Raw genomic sequence first — 20,820 nt, forward strand, 5'->3', positions numbered from 1 at the left:
CTTGGCCCCAGGGCGGCTGGGGGTGTGAGGGAGGGTCTGAGTCTGAGTGAGGGAGGTGGGGCTGCCCTGGGCTCCACGCCATGGTGTGATTATGGGGAAGGACGGTCCGTGCCCGGCCGGGGGGCACAGAGCGGCTTCTGAGGCTCCTTCTCGCCGCTTCCCCTCACAGCCCCAAGGGCGGCCATTACCCTTCAGGCGCGCGGGCACCCGAGATCTCGCGAGACTGAATTACCCCGCCCTCATACCAGCGGGAGCCCCGAGATCTCGCGAGACCTCTGGGACAGGACGGGCGACAATTCCGCTCGAGCTCTCGCGAGACTTCTCTATGCTTGGCCCTCCCGCGCGCCCGGCAGGGGGCGGGGCCACAGAGCTTCGCTCCGCCCCCCGATGCCCGGCTAGTCAAACGTCATGACAAGGCGCCGCCCTCCTCGAAAGCCCGGCGGGGGCTTTGCCGAGGCCGTCGCGCTTTTAGAGCTGCCGGCACCCGCCTGCAAACCGCGCCAGCGCCGTGGCGGCGGCTCCCAAAATCCCGCGGCGGGCGCGGGGCGGGCGCGGCGATCCCGTTCCATCCTCCCGTAGAGCCGCGGCGGCGGCAGCGGGGCTGCGGCGGAACGCGGCGGCCGGCGGGGCTGCCCGGCGCGGGGTGCCGGCGATGTCCGGGTCCCGGGCGGCTCCTCCCGGTTGAGCGGCGGCTCCGCGCGGGCCCCGCGCCCTCCCCGCGCCGCGGGGTCCGGCAGCCGCGGCCCGCCCGGCCGGGCATGAGGCGGAGCGGCGGCGGCACAAAGGCTCCTCCGGGGCTGCGCGTTGCCTGACGCGGCCCAGCGCCCCCGGGCCCCGCCGTGGCGGGACGATGTCGCAGGATCACGACATGGACAAGACGATCAAGGTTGGCGGGAGCCGCCGGGGAGGGCAGGGGTGGCCGGGTCACGGTGCCCGTGGGGCCGATTTAGGGGTTTTTTAGCACAGCAGAGGTTCGCTCTGCGCAGGGGGCGAGCGGAGGCTCCACAAACCGAGCACCCCGACTGTCCAAACTTTTTACTCTTTATGCGTTTTAGCAAGCAAAGGAATTAGCGCTCATTGGCTGCAAGTTGTATAGTTCTCTTATTAATTAGTGTTCTATTGGTTAATGATTCTCTCATTTGCCGTGTTAATTAGTTAATTAGCTCCTCGCCTTTGGGTCGGGGGCGGTTCCTGGCTCGGTGTCTCCGAGTTGGTCACAATCTGTCCCTGCTGGAATTCCCTTTTACTCAATGGAGCTGTTTTCAACACAGATACAAAGTTGGGTTGTTTTAATTTCTTCCTTATCTTGGGGGTTCTGCCCAATGTCCTCATGGACCATAAGCTCTGCATTTCTTTTGTCCAAATCCTTCTTCCCAAGATTTGTTCACCTTTCCCAGATCTGAGGTCACTGAAATACATCAAGCCCTAAACCTTAACAACACAATTCTACCACCAATTTGGTTTTCTAACAGCTGGACATCACTCTAAGCTTTTTCACAGATTAAATATTTTTGTTCATCAGGCTTGAAAGCTACAAAATCAAACCCCAAAGAACAGCCTTTCTTAAAGGGATTTTCCCCACATTTTCCAGCAGTCCAACCCTGTTTCTGACCCTGTTTCCTAACTCCTTTCTCATTCCTGCCACTGTTTTCCTTCTCCTGATTCTTGGGATGGCAGGCAGCCTTTCCTAGGGTTCCTGTTCAGGTGCTGCCATGAAAAAACAGCTCTGGAGTGTGGGATTTGTGTGTTTGGAGCTGAACACATCCAGGGTTCAGGGTGTGAGCTCGGGATCCCTCTGTGCCCTGGCTGGCTGGGTTTCCTGGGGAATTCCCTGCTGGGATAAAGGGATGTAAACCAATGTTTTCAAGCTTCTCTGGAGGTTCTTTGCCTTATGCAATTGATAAATCCTGGAAAAAATTGGGTTAGAAGGGCTTTAAAGCTCATCCCATTCCACCCCCTCTGTGGGCACAGACACCTTCCACTATCCCAGGATCTTCCAAGCCTTCTCCAACCTGGCCTCGATCATTTCCATGTTGAAAATTTGTGGGGTTTGCACTAAAAAAAGCGCAGAGCAGAAGGAAATCTAATGAGGTTGTAATTAACCCCTGAGATCAAGTGTCAGAACTGTTCCCTGTGGTTTTTCTTGCCACACTCCAGGGAAGGAGCCATCCTGAAAGCTTGGGGGAAAAAAAGAGGATTTAAGTAATTCTGTGTTATTTCATGAGAAGGGAAAGGTCCACATCAGAACTCTTGGGGTTTAAAGCTAAAAGGCTGAAGTTGTGGAAGTGTTGGGGCAGTTCTGTGCTCCTCCTCCCAGTCTGGAGGGCTTCAACCAAAACTCCCTGGGTGAATCCCTGGAATTCTGGGCACAGCCTGAATCTAACTCATAATTCAGTGCTTTTATGCTTTATGCTGATTTTTTTGCTTCTCAAACCCTTGGTTTAGGTCAGGTTTGGTTATTCTCGGGTTCAAGGTCTGTGATTCAGGAGAGGGATCCATGTTTGGGAATGGAGGAGAAGTTGAAGGAGCAGGAGATGGAATTCCCCAGGATGTGACGTTTTTCTGGCTGGATCCATGGAGTTTGTCCAAGCAGCAGCCTGCACTTCTTCAGGTCACCCTGTCACACCCCAAACTCCTGATTTCAACCCTTTTTCTCATCAATATCCAGTGGAATCATGGAATCAGCGAGGTGGGAAAAGCCCTCTCAGAGCAACAACTCCGAAGGGGCTGAGCAGTCCCGATGTGTGAGAGCAGCTTGGTGGAATCCAGGCTGGGAGAACTCTGGGAATGCTGCTTTTCCAGGCTCTGAACATCCCAGATATGCTGGGATAGTGCCCAAAATATTGGCTGAGGCTTGATGGGAGGGAATTTCGCTGCTGGAGAGATCCCAGCTCCATGTGGGTGTAAAACTTCACTGTAATTCCAGATATTTCACATCATTATCCCATTTTCCCGCTGAAAATTGATGTAAGGAGCGATCAGAAGTTTCAGGTTCCTGGAAGTTTGGAGCTGCTGCAGGGCTGGTGATTCCCAGATGTGCCCAGGAATTCCATACCCACACAATCCCTGCTGAAACACTTGGATATTTTCAAACACATTGGTGCTTTTGAAGCATTTCCAGCTGTTTAAGATCAAAATCATGGAATGCTTAAGGTTGGAAAAGACCCCCAAGGTGATGGAGTCCAAGCTTTCCCTGGTAATGTTGGGAATTCCTGGTGCTGAAGTTGGACTTCCCATTCCTGAGCTGGGAGGTGGATGTGATGCTGGGCATCAGAGCTCCCAATCCCTGGATTTGGTGTCATTTGTGTTTCTTGACCTCTAAATTATTAATTTTAACTCCTTGAGTTGTAAAGCTGCTTTGGGATGAAGATTGGGATCCAGATTTAAAAAGTGCAAGGAGTAAAATTGTTGCCTTTTTCTATAAAACAATGGTAAATACACAAAATAGGAAATAGAAATTAAGTGCTCATTAATGCCCTCCTAAAATTGTGTTTTTATCCCACCCCTGCTGCTTTCAGTTCTCTGCAGCTGAATATCAGGAAAATTAAATCATCTTTTCCCTAACAGGCTCCTGACAAGTGAAATTTATCTGAGTTGAATTGATAAGAAGTTTCTTGGAGCTCCTCCTGAAAACCACAAATTTCTGTGATGCACTGAAATTTCTGCCCCTTCCTTTTAAACCTTTCATGGAACCCTCAGGGGTGGCCTCTTCCTTGAATTTCCAGTGTATTTGGGAATTATTTTTCCTTAAGCTTGCCCAGTGATGCTGTTGCAGCAGCTCCTTTTGCTGTGATTTATCCTGAGCAGAGGCAGGAATTTAATAAAAGAACAAAAGCCCAGCTCAGGACATCAATCAAAGCTCTGAGCTCTGGATTTACAACCTGCCTTGGGATGTGGTTAAGCCTGAGAGCACCCAAGCTGTGGCTTAATAAAACCCGGCCCTATTTGTGTGGATTTGGACAAAAGGAGCCTGGTTTATTATCAGAAAAATCTAAAATTGTTCAAGCAGAGTTTAATTTACAGTGTGATGGTTCCAAATGTTTGAAACCTGCAATTTTTTGTTTTCTGTCACCAAAAAAAACAAACATTTTGTTGCTGAAATGGGGCTCCTTGTTCTGCTGTGATTGGTCATTTATAGGTAGGAAGCTGGAACTGAGTCAGGGAGAGATGCCCTTGTTACACTTTGGGTATTAAAAGCACAAAATCACATTTACTGCTCTCAATAACCGTGTTTTGAAATTCCACCTGCACAGAAACAACCTTAATCAGGTAAATCATGACACGAGCATTGATATTTATTTATGTTTATATTTAATTTCCCTCAGGAAAGCAAACTCTCCAGCAGGCACTTTTACACTCAGATCTGCTGAGCTGAGTGGTTTTGGGAAAGGTTGTAGTAATTTTATTTATTATGTATTTATTGACTGTGTTTTCCCTCCTGCTGCTCCTTCCTGAACAGGAAACCTCCATTTTAGAGGAATACAACATTAACTGGACTCAGAAGCTGGGAGCTGGGATCAGTGGGCCTGTTAGGTAAGGGAACACTCTGGGATTATCCCTGACATGTGGAGGAGTCAGTGAGTATTTTACTAAATAGAATACACACAAAATTATAAACAACAAATGCCTCTGCCCCACGTGGGTCGTGCAGGAGGGGTTTTGTCTTTTTGGAGGAATTTGGGAGGGAAAATTTCTCCTCCCTTCCTTGTCCTGGTGTTCCCACAGCCAGGCAGGAGCAGGAGCTGTTGTGGAATGATGACAACAGAAATTCCTCCTGCAGCCCCCTGTCCTTGGCTCCTGGTGCCCCAGCACTGCCCCTTTCCTGCTTTCCTGGTTGTTTTTCCAGCTCTTCCCTCTTCTTGCCATTGGCTTTGCATCCCAGCCCTGCTCCTCATGGATTTCAAACCCCCGGATTTTTTTCTGGGAAGGAAAACACTTCAACAAGGCCTCTCCCTTCAGGGAATGTGAATTTGTGCTGGAAAACCACTGTGCTGCTGCTCCTGGGTGCTCCCTTTCTTTGCCATCATTTATCTTCCTGTCTGGGTTCTCCTCATCCTTTTTGTGTTGCTTCATTAAAACACACGTTTGGTGCTTTATTCTTTGGGCAGCCTGTTCAGACATGGGCCCTTTCCTCAACTGTTAAATGGGGGGAAAAAAGAGAAAAAAAAATTCAGCCAGAAAGAGAATTTCCTTCCCAAACCACTATCCAGTGGATCAAACTAGTGTTTGGATCTATTCCAAACACTTTATTTATTCCAGTATCACCGGGGGGTGTTCAGGTGTGCTTTGGGTTATTTCCATCCAAAATCTCTCTTGAGGCTGAATTTAGGGTGAGAGCTGAGATATTCCCTGTGTATCCCAAACTGGGGGATTCCCATGTGGAGAGCAAACTCAGAGCTACAAATCAATTGCTTCAGGTGTCTCTTTTTAACCTCCTTGCTGACTGAATGATTTTGTTGCTGTAATACCAGAGTCTGCATGAAAAAGTCCTCCCAAGAACGCTTTGCACTGAAAATCCTCCTCGATCGTCCAAAAGCTCGAAATGAGGTACAGTTCCTGCTTTTCTCTCCATAAAACCCTTCAATTGTTGGGATGTTTTAAAATTAAAAACCCCCACCATCAAACCCCCATTTGCTGGCTGTGCTTCCAGAGATTTATTTATAATTAATTTGAGCTGTATTTTAAAGCTGTTCTTCTCCCTGTGATGGAACAGAACCAGTTTGGGAGGGAATTTTGTTTCCATATGTCTCACTCTTGGATGTCACTGCTCCAGGAATGCTTCAAGTTGTCCTGGGAATGGATTTTTCCATGTGCCAGGAGCCTAAAGCAGCTCCTGATACTGCTTGGGAGTTCCTGAGGTGCCAAACTGTCAGCCTTTGGAATGGTGGGCACTCCTCCAAACTGTTGGGAATTTAAAGAAGGATTAATTGTCCTCGAGGTTTAGGCAACTTCCATTTTTTGTTACTGAGCAAATTCTCCTTTAAAATTCCCATAAAAATCATCTGTGTACAAAAAGCACCGAGACTTGGCTTGTTTGAGCAGCCCAGAGAGCTTTAAAGTTGGGAAAATTCCTGAATGTTGGGACAGGAGGTGATGTTCCAGGTGCTGGAGCTCTTAGCCATGAAAGAAGCCAGATCATGGAATTTGAGGGTTTATTCATTCATTTCCACTTCCACTTGCACCTACACCGCTACTTTAAAGCTGGTTCTGTCTCTAAATTTATGTAAAGGATCAAAGATTGAGCTTTTCCCAGAGCTCTGTGTGTGATTCCATAATCTGTCAGCAGCCTGGGGGTGTTTTTATGGCAAGGTGAGCAGTGCTCAGCAGGGCTCTGTGCCCGTCCCTGTGTGCAGTAACAGCTCTTCCCTTCTCTTCAAGGTACGTCTGCACATGATGTGTGCAACACATCCCAATATTGTTCAAATAATTGAAGTTTATGCTAACAGTGTGCAGTTCCCACATGAATCCAGCCCCAGGTAAGATTACATAGGGTGATTCATTCCCACCGCTTGCTTTCCATGTTTAGCCCAAGGTATAGTGGAGTTTGCTTTTTTTGTTTTGTTTTGGTTTGGTTTTAATCACAAAATTATTATTTAAAGGGGGTCCCAGGTGTAATAATTATCCTGCAGACCAAGCAGCTCTTGTTTTTTTTCCCCTGACTTTTGTGTATTTAAATTATTTTGCTTCCTTCACTCCCTGTTTTGAATGCATCTCCGTTTTTTTAGGTTTTCCATTGATTCAGTCTGCATTGTGTGAAAGAGTTGTTTCTAAAAATATGAAATTCAGCCCTGAAAACTCTCAATGCATTGTCCTGCTTAAAATGAACACAGGAAAACATGGAGCAGAGTGATTTTTTTGTGTATTATTATATTAGGATAAAAAGATTGTCTTCTGATAGGATCTTAGTGGAGAAAATCATCAGAGCTGGGAGAATGAAAGAGCTGAGACCTGAATTAGGCTCTGGATTTTGCTGTGTGGTGGGAACTGGGAATTAATTCCTTGAGGATCTGGCAGCCCTGATCTCCACCTTCCTATTTTTTATCCTTCATAATTATAACAATGAAGCTGTAAATTAAAATAACGGGGGATCCAGACTCAAAAGCATCCTCACGCTGTGTAATCCTTGAGGGCAGAGTTATCCCATGGATCCCACACGGCTCCCAGCTCCATCCTGAATGGAGCTGGATGTGTCCACCTCGAGTTTGTTGCAGCTGGATGTGGGAGCCCATCAGGAGGAGCAAACTGGAGATTCCTGGCTGCCAATGACTGGGAGCCAGAAAATCCTGCGGATTTTTAGACGCCAAGGCAAAACGACAGCAGCAAAACGGCCCCGAGAGCAGCGTAGGGAAAGCGGTGTTTGTGTGAAATATGCATTCTTAGCTTAGCAATTCTGTTCTTTTTGATGATTTTTTAACGTAACAACATGAAATGCTTTTGAACAGGGCTCGGCTCCTAATTGTAATGGAGATGATGGAAGGGGGAGAGCTCTTCCACAGAATCAGCCAGCACCGGCACTTTACTGAGAAGCAAGCGAGCCAAGTAACAAAGCAGGCAAGTCACCCCCTGTCCCAGCAAATCCATCATGCTCTGGCTAAAGTAGGGACAATTCCTGGGGCTGGAAGGGTGGGAAAAAAGGATTAAATAAAAGAATCCTCAGTTCTGATCCGATGATCATTGCCTGCTTTGTTATAAGTGACAATGCCAAAGCTTTACTAGGAATAAAGGATTGAAGGTGTGGGCTTGTTCTCTGGGTCTGCTGTGCTTAACATTGCTTTTCTACACCTGCTCTAGAGATCACTTCCAAGAGAACTTTGTCATTCCTCTGGTCCTAAAAGTGTTGCCTCCAGCAGGACTCCTGAGCTCCAGAATCTCTGTGACACCCTTGGCATTTCTCTCCTCTGGGCCAGGGGTTTTCAGGCTGGGTTCTGGGCTTGGGCTTACAGAATTCCTGGAAGATACCAAAGAATGTGTTTGTCTGTTCTGATTTTGTGGCTGTTTGTTGCAATGTCGTTTTTCCTTCACCGTTTCTCTCCCAGCTCGCTCCTGAGTGCTGTGTTTTATAACCTCCACGGTGGTTTCTGCAGGGGGTTTTGGTGTCCATCAGGTTTTTTGTTGCTGGTGGGACTCTCAGAAGGATCTCTGTGGAATTCAGTGCTGGGATCCCCAGGTCCCCTCAGCCCTGGGGCAAAAAAAAAAATCACTTTTGTGCTCTGACTTGTTTCTAATGAAATGCTAATTGTGCTGGTACTTTTTGGTCTCATCCAACAAAGAAATGAGGTGGAATTACAGAATTTTTCTTGACTGTTTGATTCTGACATGGTGGGGAAATCTTGTCAAACTTTACCAGAAGTCAAGACTTTGATTTGAGTTCTGTGTGTACACTTGGGTTATTCATGTCTCAAGTAACTCTTTGCTTTATTGTTTATAGAAATGAAGTCTGAAATGTGAAAGTCTCTCTAAAATTCTTTTCTCTAGTGGTTCTTTATCATTGTCTTGTACCCAGGAATGGTTAAAACTTGTCACAACACTGCCTCAATTTTTCTCTGGGAATGTGTTTGTATTTATTGCTGAGCTAAATTAGCAGTGAAGTGCTCTTGTGACAGTAATTTGGAGTTTTTGAAGGACTCTAAACTTGGGTAGGATCCTACAGAATCCAGCAGGGATACTTCCAAATAAGGGTTGTGAGGCTGTGCCTCACTTCTGTCCCAGGAATGCTGTTTAAATATTTATACTTGACTTTTTAAATGAATTGCACTTGGAAATGTGCAGTCCCTGGAGCTTTCCTGCCTGGATTGCAGGTTGCTAAAGCATCCTTGAAAGAATCCAGGGATGCATTTCTGTGGGATATCCAGAGAATGATTAAAGTGCAGGTGGTACCATCCAAAATGAAAGAATAAATCTGCCTGAGTGTTGGATCTCCAGGCAGGAACAAGTGCAGTGAATTATTCCTGGAATCCTGAAGCAGGAACTCACTGCTGGGTGTTCAGCAGGGTGGAATTTCTGGGCAGGGGCAGTGCCCTGGAGCCCTGGCACAGCAGGGAAGGGGCTCTGGCACCACCTGCTTCCCCTTGGGAGGCTCTCAATGCTTTGGATTCTCAAATTGAGGAGTCCAGGCCAAGCTGGCTTTTGTTTTCTGTGGGATTCATGTCCCAGTTGTCACTTCACTGCACCACTGCCCAGCAGGGTCAGGCTCATCCTAACTCACAACTCCACCCAAGTGGAGTGAAAATGTTTGGGGTTGGAAATGTCCTTTATAAAGCTGAAATAAATGTCCAGGCTGCAGGAGGAGGTTGGTGATTGTAGCTGATTTGTTGTGCCCTTTTCCAGATAGCTTTGGCTTTGCAGCATTGCCACTCACTAAACATTGCACACAGAGACCTCAAGCCTGAGAATCTCCTCTTCAAGGATAACTCTCTGGTAAGATGAACATTTGGAATTCTTTTGCTGCTGAATTGTGTAAAATGGCTCAAGGGTGACTCTCAGAGTAGTGGTAAAAGGACATGAATGTGTTGGTGAAAAATGAAAACTGCATCACCTGGATGGACCTGGTGCTTTTCCATCCCCTGATCTCCCTGCTGCTGCTGTTAAGTAGGAGTCAGATTCTCCACCTGAACACAGAATCCAACTCTGCCCCCTCATCAGGATGTTCTGACCCTCTGCCTAGAGGTGCTTTGATAGATCCAAACAATTCTTTGTCTGTCCTGCTCACAACCAGCCTGGGTGTGCAGTGACCCCTGCTGCTTTCCCAATCCCTGAGGGGGCTGTTCCTGGCCCAGAGCACCCAGAAAAGCAAAACCTCTCTTTTGAAAGGTCAGTTTGTGACCTTTCAGCTGCCTGGTGGAGTGTGAGGGTGTAAATACAATGAGGTGAATGTTTGGAAAAGGTGAGATGAGGACAGGGGGAGAATTATGTGTTAGAGAAGCTGATTTAATGAGATTTGTCTAATAAAGCCTCTTCTCCTTGTTTTAGGACGCACCTGTTAAATTGTGTGACTTTGGGTTTGCCAAAGTAGACCAAGGTGACTTGATGACACCCCAGTTCACTCCCTATTATGTAGCACCTCAGGTAACAACCAGTTCCTGCTCTGGGCTGAAGGGATCATTTACTGCCTGAGCCTTCATATCCACATCATTTTGACCCCCTTTGCTGTACTGGGAAGGGCTCTGAGTGCAGGAATCACTCCAGTCTGGAGCTGGAGTACCACAGGGATCTGTTGATAAGGCAAATTTCCCAGACTCTGCTCAGCACTGATGGTGACAATTGGCTTTTAGCTGTATTAAAGCAGCTGGTTTGGAGAAATCCCTGCTTTGCCATTTCCCTTCCAGCTCAAGCTCATTCAGGATTCCATTAGAGAGGACTTTGCTGGAACAAAAGGGCTCTGAGGAGATGGTTGGTACCTGGGCACCTTGGCCTGGCCCCCCTGTCATTAAACACAGTCTATAATTCCACACAGGCTGCTCTTTGTAGTGCTGCTTTCCCCCCTCTCTCCTGTCCTTTGTGCTGGAGTCCTGGAGAAAATGAAAAGCAGCTGCAGATGGAGATTTAATTGCAGTGCTGGGCAGCCTTTAATCACTGGGAAGGGCAGTTCAGAGATCAGAGCATGTCCTGAAAATTCCTTCTGGGCTGGAGCCTGCAACCCAAACCCACAGACTGGATCAGCAAGGGACACATTTGATGGGATTTGTTCTGGGAGAGGTAAAAAGGGTCAGCTCTGGAGCTTGGTTTACCCTCCAGACACACTTCAGGTTCTGGTTCTAAGCATGGAGGAATTGGAGCTTTAATTCAGGCAGAACTGGAGATTTCAGTGCCCTGAAATATTATATATTTTAGTATTTTCCCTATGTAGAAAGCTCCAGTCTTTCTTAGGGAGAAAAATTGGGAGTTTGGTAATCTTCAGTAGCTGGAATAAATTTCCTGAATAGAAAATCATCAGGAGTCTTTGGCATAGGCTTTGCTGGTTGTGTTACCTGTTCATGAGATGGATTTTTCCTTGTTTGTTTTTATTTCCCCTCTCACCAGGTATTGGAGGCACAAAGAAGACATCAGAAAGAAAAGTCTGGTATTATCCCCACCTCTCCAACCCCTTACACTTACAACAAGGTGAGCTGGGAATAAAAGTCTTCCCCACCCCACTGGTGCTTCTGATAAATAATAAAATGCACACTTAGTGCAAACCTAATTAATGATCCTCTAATGAAGGAAAAATACACAAATGCTCTTAAGGAGCACTAAATATGAACGAGGTTTTGGAGAGAGTAGAATGATTCTGCTGGAGTGAGGCCAAGAGGGAAGTTCTTTCACCTCTGTTTGAAGGGAATCTCTTTCCTGCTGCCAGAGTTTCTGGATGTGCAGAGCATTCCTTGTTCAGGCAGCAGTGCCAGAAACTGCTCTGTACCTGGATCTTCTGGAAAACAACCAAGAATTTATTGTGTAGCTGCTGTTGGCAAAATTGAGGTAGGAAATGTCCTGAAAGGTAATAATCTTTTTGGCCATTCCAAAACATTTTCCTCCTTATCATCACTGTCTCCTGCTGGCTGAGCAGTGCTTGAACCACTGAGTGTTCTGGGTGTGTCGATTTTAACTCAAGTGGTCTGGTTTGTGACCCCAGTGGAAGGATCTGCCCTGATTCCAGCTTTAAGGAATGGTTGTTTATCCCACCACGTGCCTGAGCAGATATTTGATGTGCAGTGTTAGCATTTAGTAGCCTCACAGAGAGAGTTAAAGCAAATATTAATTAGTCTGCATCACAAATCTGCCTTCTTCAAGGCTCTGACTGCCTCTGCATCCTGAAGAGCCAGGTTGGTGATTGTAGCAGACACTTCCTTTTCTGAACTCCGTAGAATGTGCCAGTAGTGTTTCAATATGGAGTTTCTTCTTCCCTCCATTGTCCCTTGATTTGGGATTTCCAAGGTGGGAGTGATTTCCTTTCCACGTTTCATGTGAAGAGTTGTCCTGTGCAGGCCTGGTGGCGCTGGGTGAAGGGGCTGCTGAGGGAAGGGCCTTGTCCTCAAGTGTGATTCTGCAAAAGCAGCACCTGGCACTCGCCTGGCTCCCCAGAACAGACACTGAGAGGCTTCCAGGTGCTCTGTCCTTCCATGGCAATCCAGTCCTGTTCCTGGCTCCTTCCTCTCCCTGGCTGTCACCACAGACAGCTCTGATTTAATATCTCTGCTGGTTCCTTTACTGGATGGTTGTTGTGTTTTCAGTCTCCCATTGTAAACAACTGGATTCTTTTGAGGGATTGGGGGAGTAGGACTGGGGTATCTCCAGAAATGCAATTGTTCTCACACCACTGCAGCCCTGGCTGCTCCCAGACAATTCCCAACCACCTGGAAGTTGTTCAGCTTGGGGCACGGAGCTGTTGACAGCAGCCAGATTTATCCACCAGGGTGAATCTGGAGGAGGAGCTGAGCTGGTTCGGTTCCCTCAGGGAATCCCACAGAACTTTTATCATAATTCCCCACTGTCTGCTGCAAACTGCTCCCCAAAGTGACCCTTTCCTTGCTTGCAGAGCTGTGACCTGTGGTCCCTGGGGGTCATTATCTACGTGATGCTGTGTGGATACCCCCCCTTTTACTCCAAGCACCACAGCCGGACGATTCCCAAGGACATGAGGAAAAAGATCATGACGGGAAGCTTCGAATTCCCAGAGGAAGAGTGGAGCCAGATCTCGGAAATGGCAAAAGACATTGTGAGAAAGTGAGTCTGTGGGGGCAACTCTTGTGTTGCTCTGTGCTTGTGTTAAGGAATTGGAAAAGCACCTGGAAGTGCCTTATCCCAAGAGTTTTTCCAGCAGTGAGGGGATTGTCTGCAGCTCATCCAGCTGGCAAATTCTCAGTTACATTTGGCATAAACCAACAAGAAATGTTTTTCTTTCTCTGCCCAAGTGTTTAATTTTGATGTCTCTTGTTGGGGTGAATTGTGTATTTAGTCTTTAATGTATTTAGTCTTTCAGTGGGAGCACTGAAGGGTTTCAGGGTAACACAACTGGCATGGATTTCCTGGGATGATGTTTAAATTCTTGTGAAAATCAAGTGCTTTTAATGTGATGTGATAAATCTGTCCCCTAAAGCCCCGTGCACATCACACACACCCTAAAAAGAGTCAGGCAGGAGGATGGAGAGGGAGATTAAGATCTGTCATGAAGTGCCAGACTCAGATAAGGTTTTGCATGGATGTTTTATTCTAAATGCTAATGGAGTCTGTTTTCCATGCAGGGCACATCCCTCAGCTGGGAGTGTTTCAAAGACTTGGTCTGTTTGAGAGCAAGAACGTGGCACTGATTAGGGCTTGACCTCACTTATTTTTGAAGAAGTGACAGGGACTTACTGCCTTTGCATCACCAGAGGAACTGAGAGAACAAAAGCAATATGAATAGGAAAAAAAAAATCAGTTGGGGAATTAATTCAAAAGTGTCACTGGTTCCTCAGATGTACTGTAAATTCTCCAAGGGCTCACACTGTTTGGAGAGGGTGCTGGGACCTCTTTAGAGCTGTGCAGGAGAACCTCCAACCTTTCACCAAATTAACTTTCTTTTATAGCAAGGTCAGCTCTTTATTCTCCCACAGAAACTCCACAGGCAAAAGGTTTCATTGTCTTTTAAAATTCCCATGAAACTCAGCTCTCGGGATGTTGTCTCGTGAATCCAGGCTGACTTCTGACCTCGAGCTTTTTGAGGGTTTGATAATGGGTTAGGATTTGGAAGATGCACGGAAAAGGAATGCATGTGTGTGGTATCAAAAGTGAACTCAACCTGTTTGGCAGCGAGTGGGATTTCTGAGCTCCCCCATGGTGCTGCTGACATTTTGTACAAGTTATTTCTGCTTTCTTGGTACATTAAACAATTGTGCTCTGCAGCCAAGAAGCTGATCTGGAGTTGTCTAAGGAAGTGTGACAAGCTCTTGGAGTCATTGGGATGACTTGTCAGCACTCTGTGGGAAATTTTGCTTTTTTATTTACTTGTGCTCATCATGAGAACACAAATTTATCTGCAAATCATCTTTCCAGGGTTTCATGCTAGAAAAAAAATAGATTTCATGGAGTTTGCAGCAATCTAATGAATAAAGTTGTTTTTTATTTTGAGGAGCTGGGAGCAAAGTGTTGATTACTTGAGGACTTTGTAGTGGGGAGAAAAGCTGAGGAGTGGTATGTGGGAGCAGTGAGTCCTGTAAGGTTTCCATGGCCAGAGTCCTTGGAATGGCTGTAACCTGTTCTGGGGATGAGCTCTGGGAGAGCATTTACAGAAACTGCCAGTCTGGATCATTTCCAGTTCCTCTGGAAGGTGATTTTCCACCTGGGAGCAGCAGCTGAGGAATTCAGCAGCACAGGGGTATCCCAGGAATGCCTTTAGCACCTTCCTTTGCTCTGAGTTCTGGATTGCCCTGGATGAGCTGTGACAGCATTAAACCACAAGGTCAGAGAGCTGGGACAGATTTTGGGCTCATTTTGGGGCAGTTTGAGCTCTTGGAGAAGCTTCTTATTTGGCCTTTAAAATGCTTAAATGCTCTGTAAATCAACCCATTCTTAGGGATTTATTCTTTCCTCCCCAGGCTGCTGAAGGTGAAACCTGAGGAACGCCTGACCATTGAGGGGGTGTTGGACCATCCCTGGCTCAATTCCACTGAGGCCCTGGACAACATCCTGCCCTCTGCCCAGCTGATGATGGACAAGGTCTGAACAGCAGTTTTTTGGTCAGGAACGTTGCACAGGAGCAGGAGAGCTCTGGGATGGGTGAAAGGTCTTTTTTTGATGTGGGGTTATGCAGATAAGGAGCTTCTCTTCTGCTTTAGGAGAGAAAATGGAAACAGGAATGAAAATAGAAATAAAATTTGGGCTTGAAGTAGATGCTTCCAGATTGGTGGTAACAAGCTGCCACTTGCTGATGGTAGAAAGCAGAGCCTGAGGGATCTTCCATAGGTCTTCCCTCTTTTTGCCATGTTTTATCCCCACTAAAGCAATGACCTCACTAATTAAATAAATAGTCCTTGTTTCCTTTAATTTCTGCTCAAAGAGGATTTCAGTCAATCTTGTGAACATGAGAAGGAGATGATCCTTTGTCCTGTTTCTCCCTGGGATATTTTCTCACTGATTTTAGTCCTAGCCATGCCTTGCTTCATGCAAACCTGATTTTTCTTGCGCATCTCCAAAATGAATCAGATTTTGACTCCTCTTTTTTTCGCCCATGGCAAACACTGTCCATGTGCCCTTTTGTCTTTCCAGGCCATGGTGGCAGGGATCCAGCAGGCTCACGCAGAACAACTTGCAAACATGAGAATCCAGGACCTCAAAGTGAGCCTGAAGCCCCTTCACTCCGTGAACAACCCCATCCTGCGCAAGCGGAAACTCCTGGGGTAACTCCAAACCTGGGTTTGAAAGGACAACGTGGAGCCAGCTGGGGTGGCTGGAAAATGGCTTTGGGAATGGCACAGGCTCAGTTTTGATGGTTTAACACACTTTTGGTGTTGCCCAGACAAGTAGTAGTGGCACAGTGTGGTTTTTCTGCCGAGATGTGCCAGTGAGGGCAGGAAGGAGGTTGGACACTGTTCCTTCATTGAACAGATTCCTTATGGGATGTGTAAGATAAGGCAAACTGGGAGAAAGAATGCCAAGATCTTTTTTCTCATCCTGACATTTATTTGCTGAAGAAGTCAGGTAAACTCTCTCTCTCTGTTTGAGTTAATCTGAAAAATAGACTCATGCACTTTAGGATTACCCTTGTTTGAAGTCATTTAAAGGAATATTTCTTTTTCTCCATACTTCAAATGATCTCATAATATAGGACAAGAATTATAATTAATGCTGAACCTGTCTACCCATTTCCCAGGGAGGGAAGGAGCTGTGTTATACTGGAGCAGTTATACAACGAGTAACGAGCTTGAGCTGCGCCCAAATTCTAATTATTTCCTCCTTGTTCTTGTGCAGCACCAAGCCAAAGGATGGTGTTTACATCCATGACCCCGAGAATGGAAGCAACGATTCCAACGTGGCTCTGGAGAAGCTGAGAGATGTGATTGCTCAGTGCATTCTACCACAGGCTGGTAAAGGTTGCCACTTTAAAGAATGTTTTAATCCTAAACGTGCAAGACCCCGACTTTGGTTGTGTCAGTGGTGAGGAAGGAAGAACAAAACTCCTGGGCAGTCTCTGAGCTGGGATTTGGGTTTGTGTGGAATTTTAGTGACACGCAAAGCTGTTAAAAGAACTTTCAAACGGGAATATTTGGTTTAAAGGCCATGTCCTGGTTTGTGTGGGGTCAGCAGGAATAACTGCCCAGTTTGCTAAGCCCTGAGCAAGGCATGAGGCCAAACCTCCTGTGTCCCTTTGTCATCCCAAACAGGAGAGAATGAAGATGAGAAACTGAATGAAGTGATGCAGGAGGCCTGGAAATACAACAGGGAATGCAAATTGCTGCGAGATACCCTGCAGAGCTTCAGCTGGAATGGTGAGAATTCCTGCTCTCCCACAGGGAATGTGGAAAAGGGGGAAGCACAGACTTCCTGCTATGGAAATAACACCAAATTTATTCCATTATGGGCTGATTTAGGTTTTGACACTGTTTTATCCCTCCTGCCAGAACTGGTGTTCCCAAAATGGGGTTGGAAGTGTTGCTTTGAAATTTCTATTTGAAAGTCAGGGTTGAGTTTTCAGAGGCACCGGGAATGTAACAGCACAAATGGATCATGATAGAAAAGGGGGAATTTTAAACTTCCAGAGGGTGGGGATAGATGGGATATATGCAAAAAACCCTTCCCTGTGAGGGTGAGGAGGCCCTGGACAAGGTGCCCAGAGAAGCTGTGGCTGCTCCATCCCTGGAAGTGTCCGAGGAGGGGTTAGAACAACATAGGATAGTGGAAGGTGTCCCTGCCCAGGGTGTGGAACCAGATGACTTTTAAGGTCCTTTCCAACCATTCCAAGATCCTTTTAGGAACCTCTTCAGCTGTGCTGAGCTGTTTTCCATCCAGCTGTTTATTCCCTCTTTCTGCTGGAGGCTGCTCCTCCCTGTCAGCACAGCTCTGCAGCTCGGCTTGGGAGCAGAATTAAACCAGGAGCTTGGGAATGCTCAGGTGGCTCCTGGACAGAAGAGGCTGGCAGAGGTGTCAGCCCCCAGGAGCAGGTGCTGATGGACATAAGGGACCAGGAGCATCAGCAGCTTCTGTTCTGTTTGCTTGGCTTTAATTGACATTTTTAACAGCTCAATTTTTCCAGCAGAACTATGGTCTGTAATTCCTTTTGGATCCTGTGCTGCTGTTGCCCTGTGCTTCCCTCCTTGTGCCCAGCTCCAGCTGATTCCCTGTTTTTTCCCTTCCAGGCAGAGGATTCACAGACAAAGTGGATCGACTAAAACTGGCAGAAATCGTCAAACAAGTGATTGAAGAGCAGACAAACTCCCATGACTCTCAATAGCTGGAGCTTCTTAATCTTATTTTTTTTACCATTTAAGATTTATTCTTTAACTGTAAAAAGTATTTTTATGTAAATTAATAAATCATAATTATTTCATTAAATTTCCATACTGCTTGAAAATGCTGTATAGTTGTAGATAGAAAAAAAAAATCATTGGTACTGTAATATTTTTTTAAAACTCAGTTCCTTGAGGTATATATGATCACTTATGTACTGTTAATCATGAGCCCCCCAAATGGGGTGGATTTTATTGTTAAAAACCATTCTTTTTCTTAATAACCAGTTGCAGAAGCTGCCTTTCACCTGCCACATCCAGCCCCTGCAGTGACTGTATGCGAAGGAGAGCCACAGTTTCTCAAGCCCCTGCTCAGTGAGTACTTGAAGCAAGTGCTGTGAAATGCAAATTCACAGCTCCCCTTGGCACCTAAATTCCAGGTCTTTAGGTAGAGAAAAATCAATTAAATATCCTTCAGTTTGGCTTGGTGCCTTGCCCAGGCACCTGAGGCCATGTGCTTACTGAAATTTTCAGTTCTGAGCAGTGACTCTCTTTTTTTTTTTGTTGTCTTCCCCATCTCCCTCAGATCTTCTTTAAGGCTTAACCTTCTCTCTTCCTCCTCATCTTCCTCAGAGCTTTTTTAAGGCTGAATCAACCATTCAGCACAAAACTTTTCTTTTTTTCACTTTGTCCAACAGTAGAACAGAAGAATGTTCAACTTCTTATGCACAAGTTATTTTAATTTCCATGGTGGGATCTTCTATGGACCGAGACCAGCCTGGGGTTTGTTTGTTTGGGATCCACCCCCCCTATTCCCATTCTTTCTTTCCTAGAAGATCCAAGGCTTGGGTTCTGACCTGTCCTCTTGTTTGGCAGAGCTGCTCCCAGGCAGGCTCCCAGTGCTCTGGGGAACCCCTGGGATTTGTCTCTGGAGCCCAAATGCCCGTCTCTGATGCCTTCGAGCTCCTTCTTGGGGGAGCCACAACTGCAGGGCTGCTCCTTGGCTGCCTCCCCAGGGCAGGTTCTTACTCTAGTCTGGAACATTGGCTCCAAAAGCTGCTTTTTTAAATCCTGATACAGCAAACCAATGGCAAGAATCTGTACATAGTTCTAGTTTTCTACCTTTTCTGCTTCTCTTTCTTTTGAGATCGGGCAGAGGCTTTTTATAGAGCTATTTTGGTACCAAATCCGTGCAGACATCGGGTGAGTTTGGTCTGCAGACTGAAGTGCCAACCCAGGGCCATCAGTGACCACCCCTGAACGTTGTTGTCTTTCACAGCTCATCCATTTTTGGGTTTACATTGACAAACCTGAGCCATCAGTCTCCCAATTCTCTCTTACAAAAGTCCAGCCTTGTTCTTTTTTTTGTCTCTTTTTCTATACCAAAACTTCCTTGCAGCTTTAGCTGGATGGCAAAGCAGTGTCTGACTCTTTCTATACAATTTTCTAAACAGTGACTTGTTTTTTCTACATGAAGGAGATGCTTTGTTTCCCATTCTCTGTCAGCTTTCCTTAATCCTGTGGACAGTTTTCCAATGCCTGATGTATTGCAGGGTGAGAACAGTCCCTGCTCATCCATCCTCTGATGGGGGCAGGGAATGTTTGTGTGAGCTGGAATTGTACCTCTGACACTACCTGGAATATTAGTGCACTGACCTGTTGAAAACTGAAGAGAATTAACCAAAATTGAGAGTTTTTGTCATTTTTTTTGGCTGTACCACCAAGCACTGTTATGTGCATTTCTGTCCTTGCTCTAATTCTAAGTCATGTCTTGAAATGGTTTCCTTTTGAACTTGAAATCCATATTTTTCTTTCTGGGAAATCAAACCTTTCAAGTGTGGCAAATAGAGATGGAAACAGGGAAATCACCTTTGTTTGAATGGCAGAGCAAAAAATCCCCTCCAAAAGCACTTTGTGACTCTGTCCTCCCAGGAGGAAAATCCTCAGGCAGTTTTTTGGGAGCCAGAATTTGTTGGATGTGCAGTCAGGGGGGAAGGTGGGATCTGATGTGTGTTAGAGGATTCCTCCTTTTCTTCATCCCTTAAGTGCTGCTGATCCTGAGGTGGGAACATTTGTACAAATTTCCAAGGGATTTTACCACAAGGAGCTGCTTTTGATGGATTTGATCTACATTTTCTTGTCTGTGATAAATAAGAAGGGCCTGATCTGAAGCAGAGGGAGGAGGGACAGATTAGGAAAACAAAATTTGAAGACTTAAGGTCAAATGGTTTTGTTTCTATGAGAAAGTTGATTTTTTTACTTCTGAAAAATTCTGTTTTACATTTCAAAGTTCAATAACTTTAATGGATTCATTTACATGTTTGAAAGTAGCATTTGACTTTCTCATTCCTGTGTTTAGTTTATTTTTCAGTTGAAGAAAGTGCAAGACACCTTGTCTTGATTCTCTGAGGTTTGACTTGGTAACAAATCTACTGATTCTTTATAGCAGACTGTGAATATTGTAAATATCTTGAGCTGGAAGTGTGGGATCAAAGAAGAATTTCTTTGTATAAACACTAAAAATATGTGGGAAAGCTCTGGAGGTTGTTGGGTTTTGGGTTTTTTTTTTTTTTAGAATTTTATTTAAATAGTGAAGAAAAATGTCTGAAATCATTTGACCTTTTCAAAATCTTCTGTACAACTGGCTTCTCCTGTGACTTGATTATTTGAAGCTTTTCTATATATATTAAAATTAGGAGAACCTGTTTAATGAAAGAGAATTTGATTGGAAATAGCAACATGTCAAAGTTTTGCTGTCATTACTTCTAGATTTTTCTTTTGGAAACCCAAGTCTGTCCCCATGTTTAACTCCTGTGTGTTAAAATGTTCTCATTTCTCCTTCTCAGTGTTCCTTGTTAGTTCCTTTTGGATCAGTATTACATTGTAAATATTACCCATCCTGTATATAAATGATTTTACTAAACTCAAAAGTTCCTGGCTGCTTTTGTTTGGTCCCCAGATCCCTGTAGGAGGGAAGGAAGGAGCAGGAGGAAAGAGCAGCAGGATTCTCCTGCCACCCTGCTTTTCCCTGGAAGTGTCCAGGAGGTGTGGATGCAGCACTTGGGTGTGTGGTTGGTGGTGAACACGGTGGTGCTGGGTTAATTTTTGGATCTTAGAAGGCTTTTCCAGCCTTAGAGATTCCATTATTCCATTATTCTGCCACCCCCCAGCCCCCCCCATCCATGGGAATAAGCACTTGAATGAGGCTTTGAGATGAAAGGATGACTGACAGGAGAGGCTGGATAAATCCCTAGGAAATCCTGGGCTCTGCTTGGCAGCATAACCCAAAATTGCCTTTTTTAGGCCCAGCTTTCCATCAGATGGCAGCAGCTCCTGCCCAGTGCTCCCAGTTAACCCCTGGGGGCAGTCAGGGAAAGGAGGAGTGACTGGAAATAGGAACCAGAGATGATGATCCTTGCAGGTG

The 20,820-nt window shown here is 45.8% G+C and overlaps 1 protein-coding gene across 4 annotated transcripts; it reads left to right on the forward strand.

Annotated features, from left to right (window-relative positions):
* Window positions 1-679: 679 nt before the first annotated feature.
* MAPKAPK5 (MAPK activated protein kinase 5) lies at window positions 680-20,326 on the forward strand. 4 transcript variants are annotated; one of them, XM_086855852.1, is made up of 14 exons: window positions 690-886; window positions 4,460-4,533; window positions 5,472-5,547; window positions 6,379-6,476; window positions 7,443-7,551; window positions 9,328-9,417; window positions 9,970-10,065; window positions 11,020-11,100; window positions 12,512-12,699; window positions 14,550-14,670; window positions 15,220-15,350; window positions 15,922-16,037; window positions 16,335-16,439; window positions 17,307-20,326. In XM_086855852.1, the coding sequence occupies exons 1-14, from the start codon at window positions 851-853 to the stop codon at window positions 17,399-17,401; spliced, it is 1,416 nt and encodes a 471-aa protein (XP_086711978.1). In that variant the 5' UTR covers window positions 690-850; the 3' UTR covers window positions 17,402-20,326. The 4 variants fall into 4 exon arrangements, with proteins under 4 accessions (XP_086711980.1, XP_086711978.1, XP_086711981.1 ...); XM_086855855.1 differs by having other exon boundaries at window positions 712-886; window positions 15,922-16,043; XM_086855854.1 differs by lacking the exon at window positions 6,379-6,476 and having other exon boundaries at window positions 680-886.
* Window positions 20,327-20,820: the final 494 nt, after the last annotated feature.

The sequence above is a fragment of the Cyanistes caeruleus genome, chromosome 18 (assembly GCF_971803275.1).
Source record: "Cyanistes caeruleus chromosome 18, bCyaCae1.hap1.1, whole genome shotgun sequence".
NCBI lineage: Eukaryota > Metazoa > Chordata > Aves > Passeriformes > Paridae > Cyanistes > Cyanistes caeruleus.

Excerpts from the sequence above, each read along its gene's own strand:
- MAPKAPK5 (XM_086855855.1), top strand. The coding sequence starts at position 851 with ATGTCGCAGGATCACGACATGGACAAGACGATCAAG. Across the intron at positions 6,477-7,442 it reads CCACATGAATCCAGCCCCAG|GGCTCGGCTCCTAATTGTAA; the intron begins GTAAGATTACAT and ends GCTTTTGAACAG. Across the intron at positions 7,552-9,327 it reads CGAGCCAAGTAACAAAGCAG|ATAGCTTTGGCTTTGCAGCA; the intron begins GCAAGTCACCCC and ends GCCCTTTTCCAG.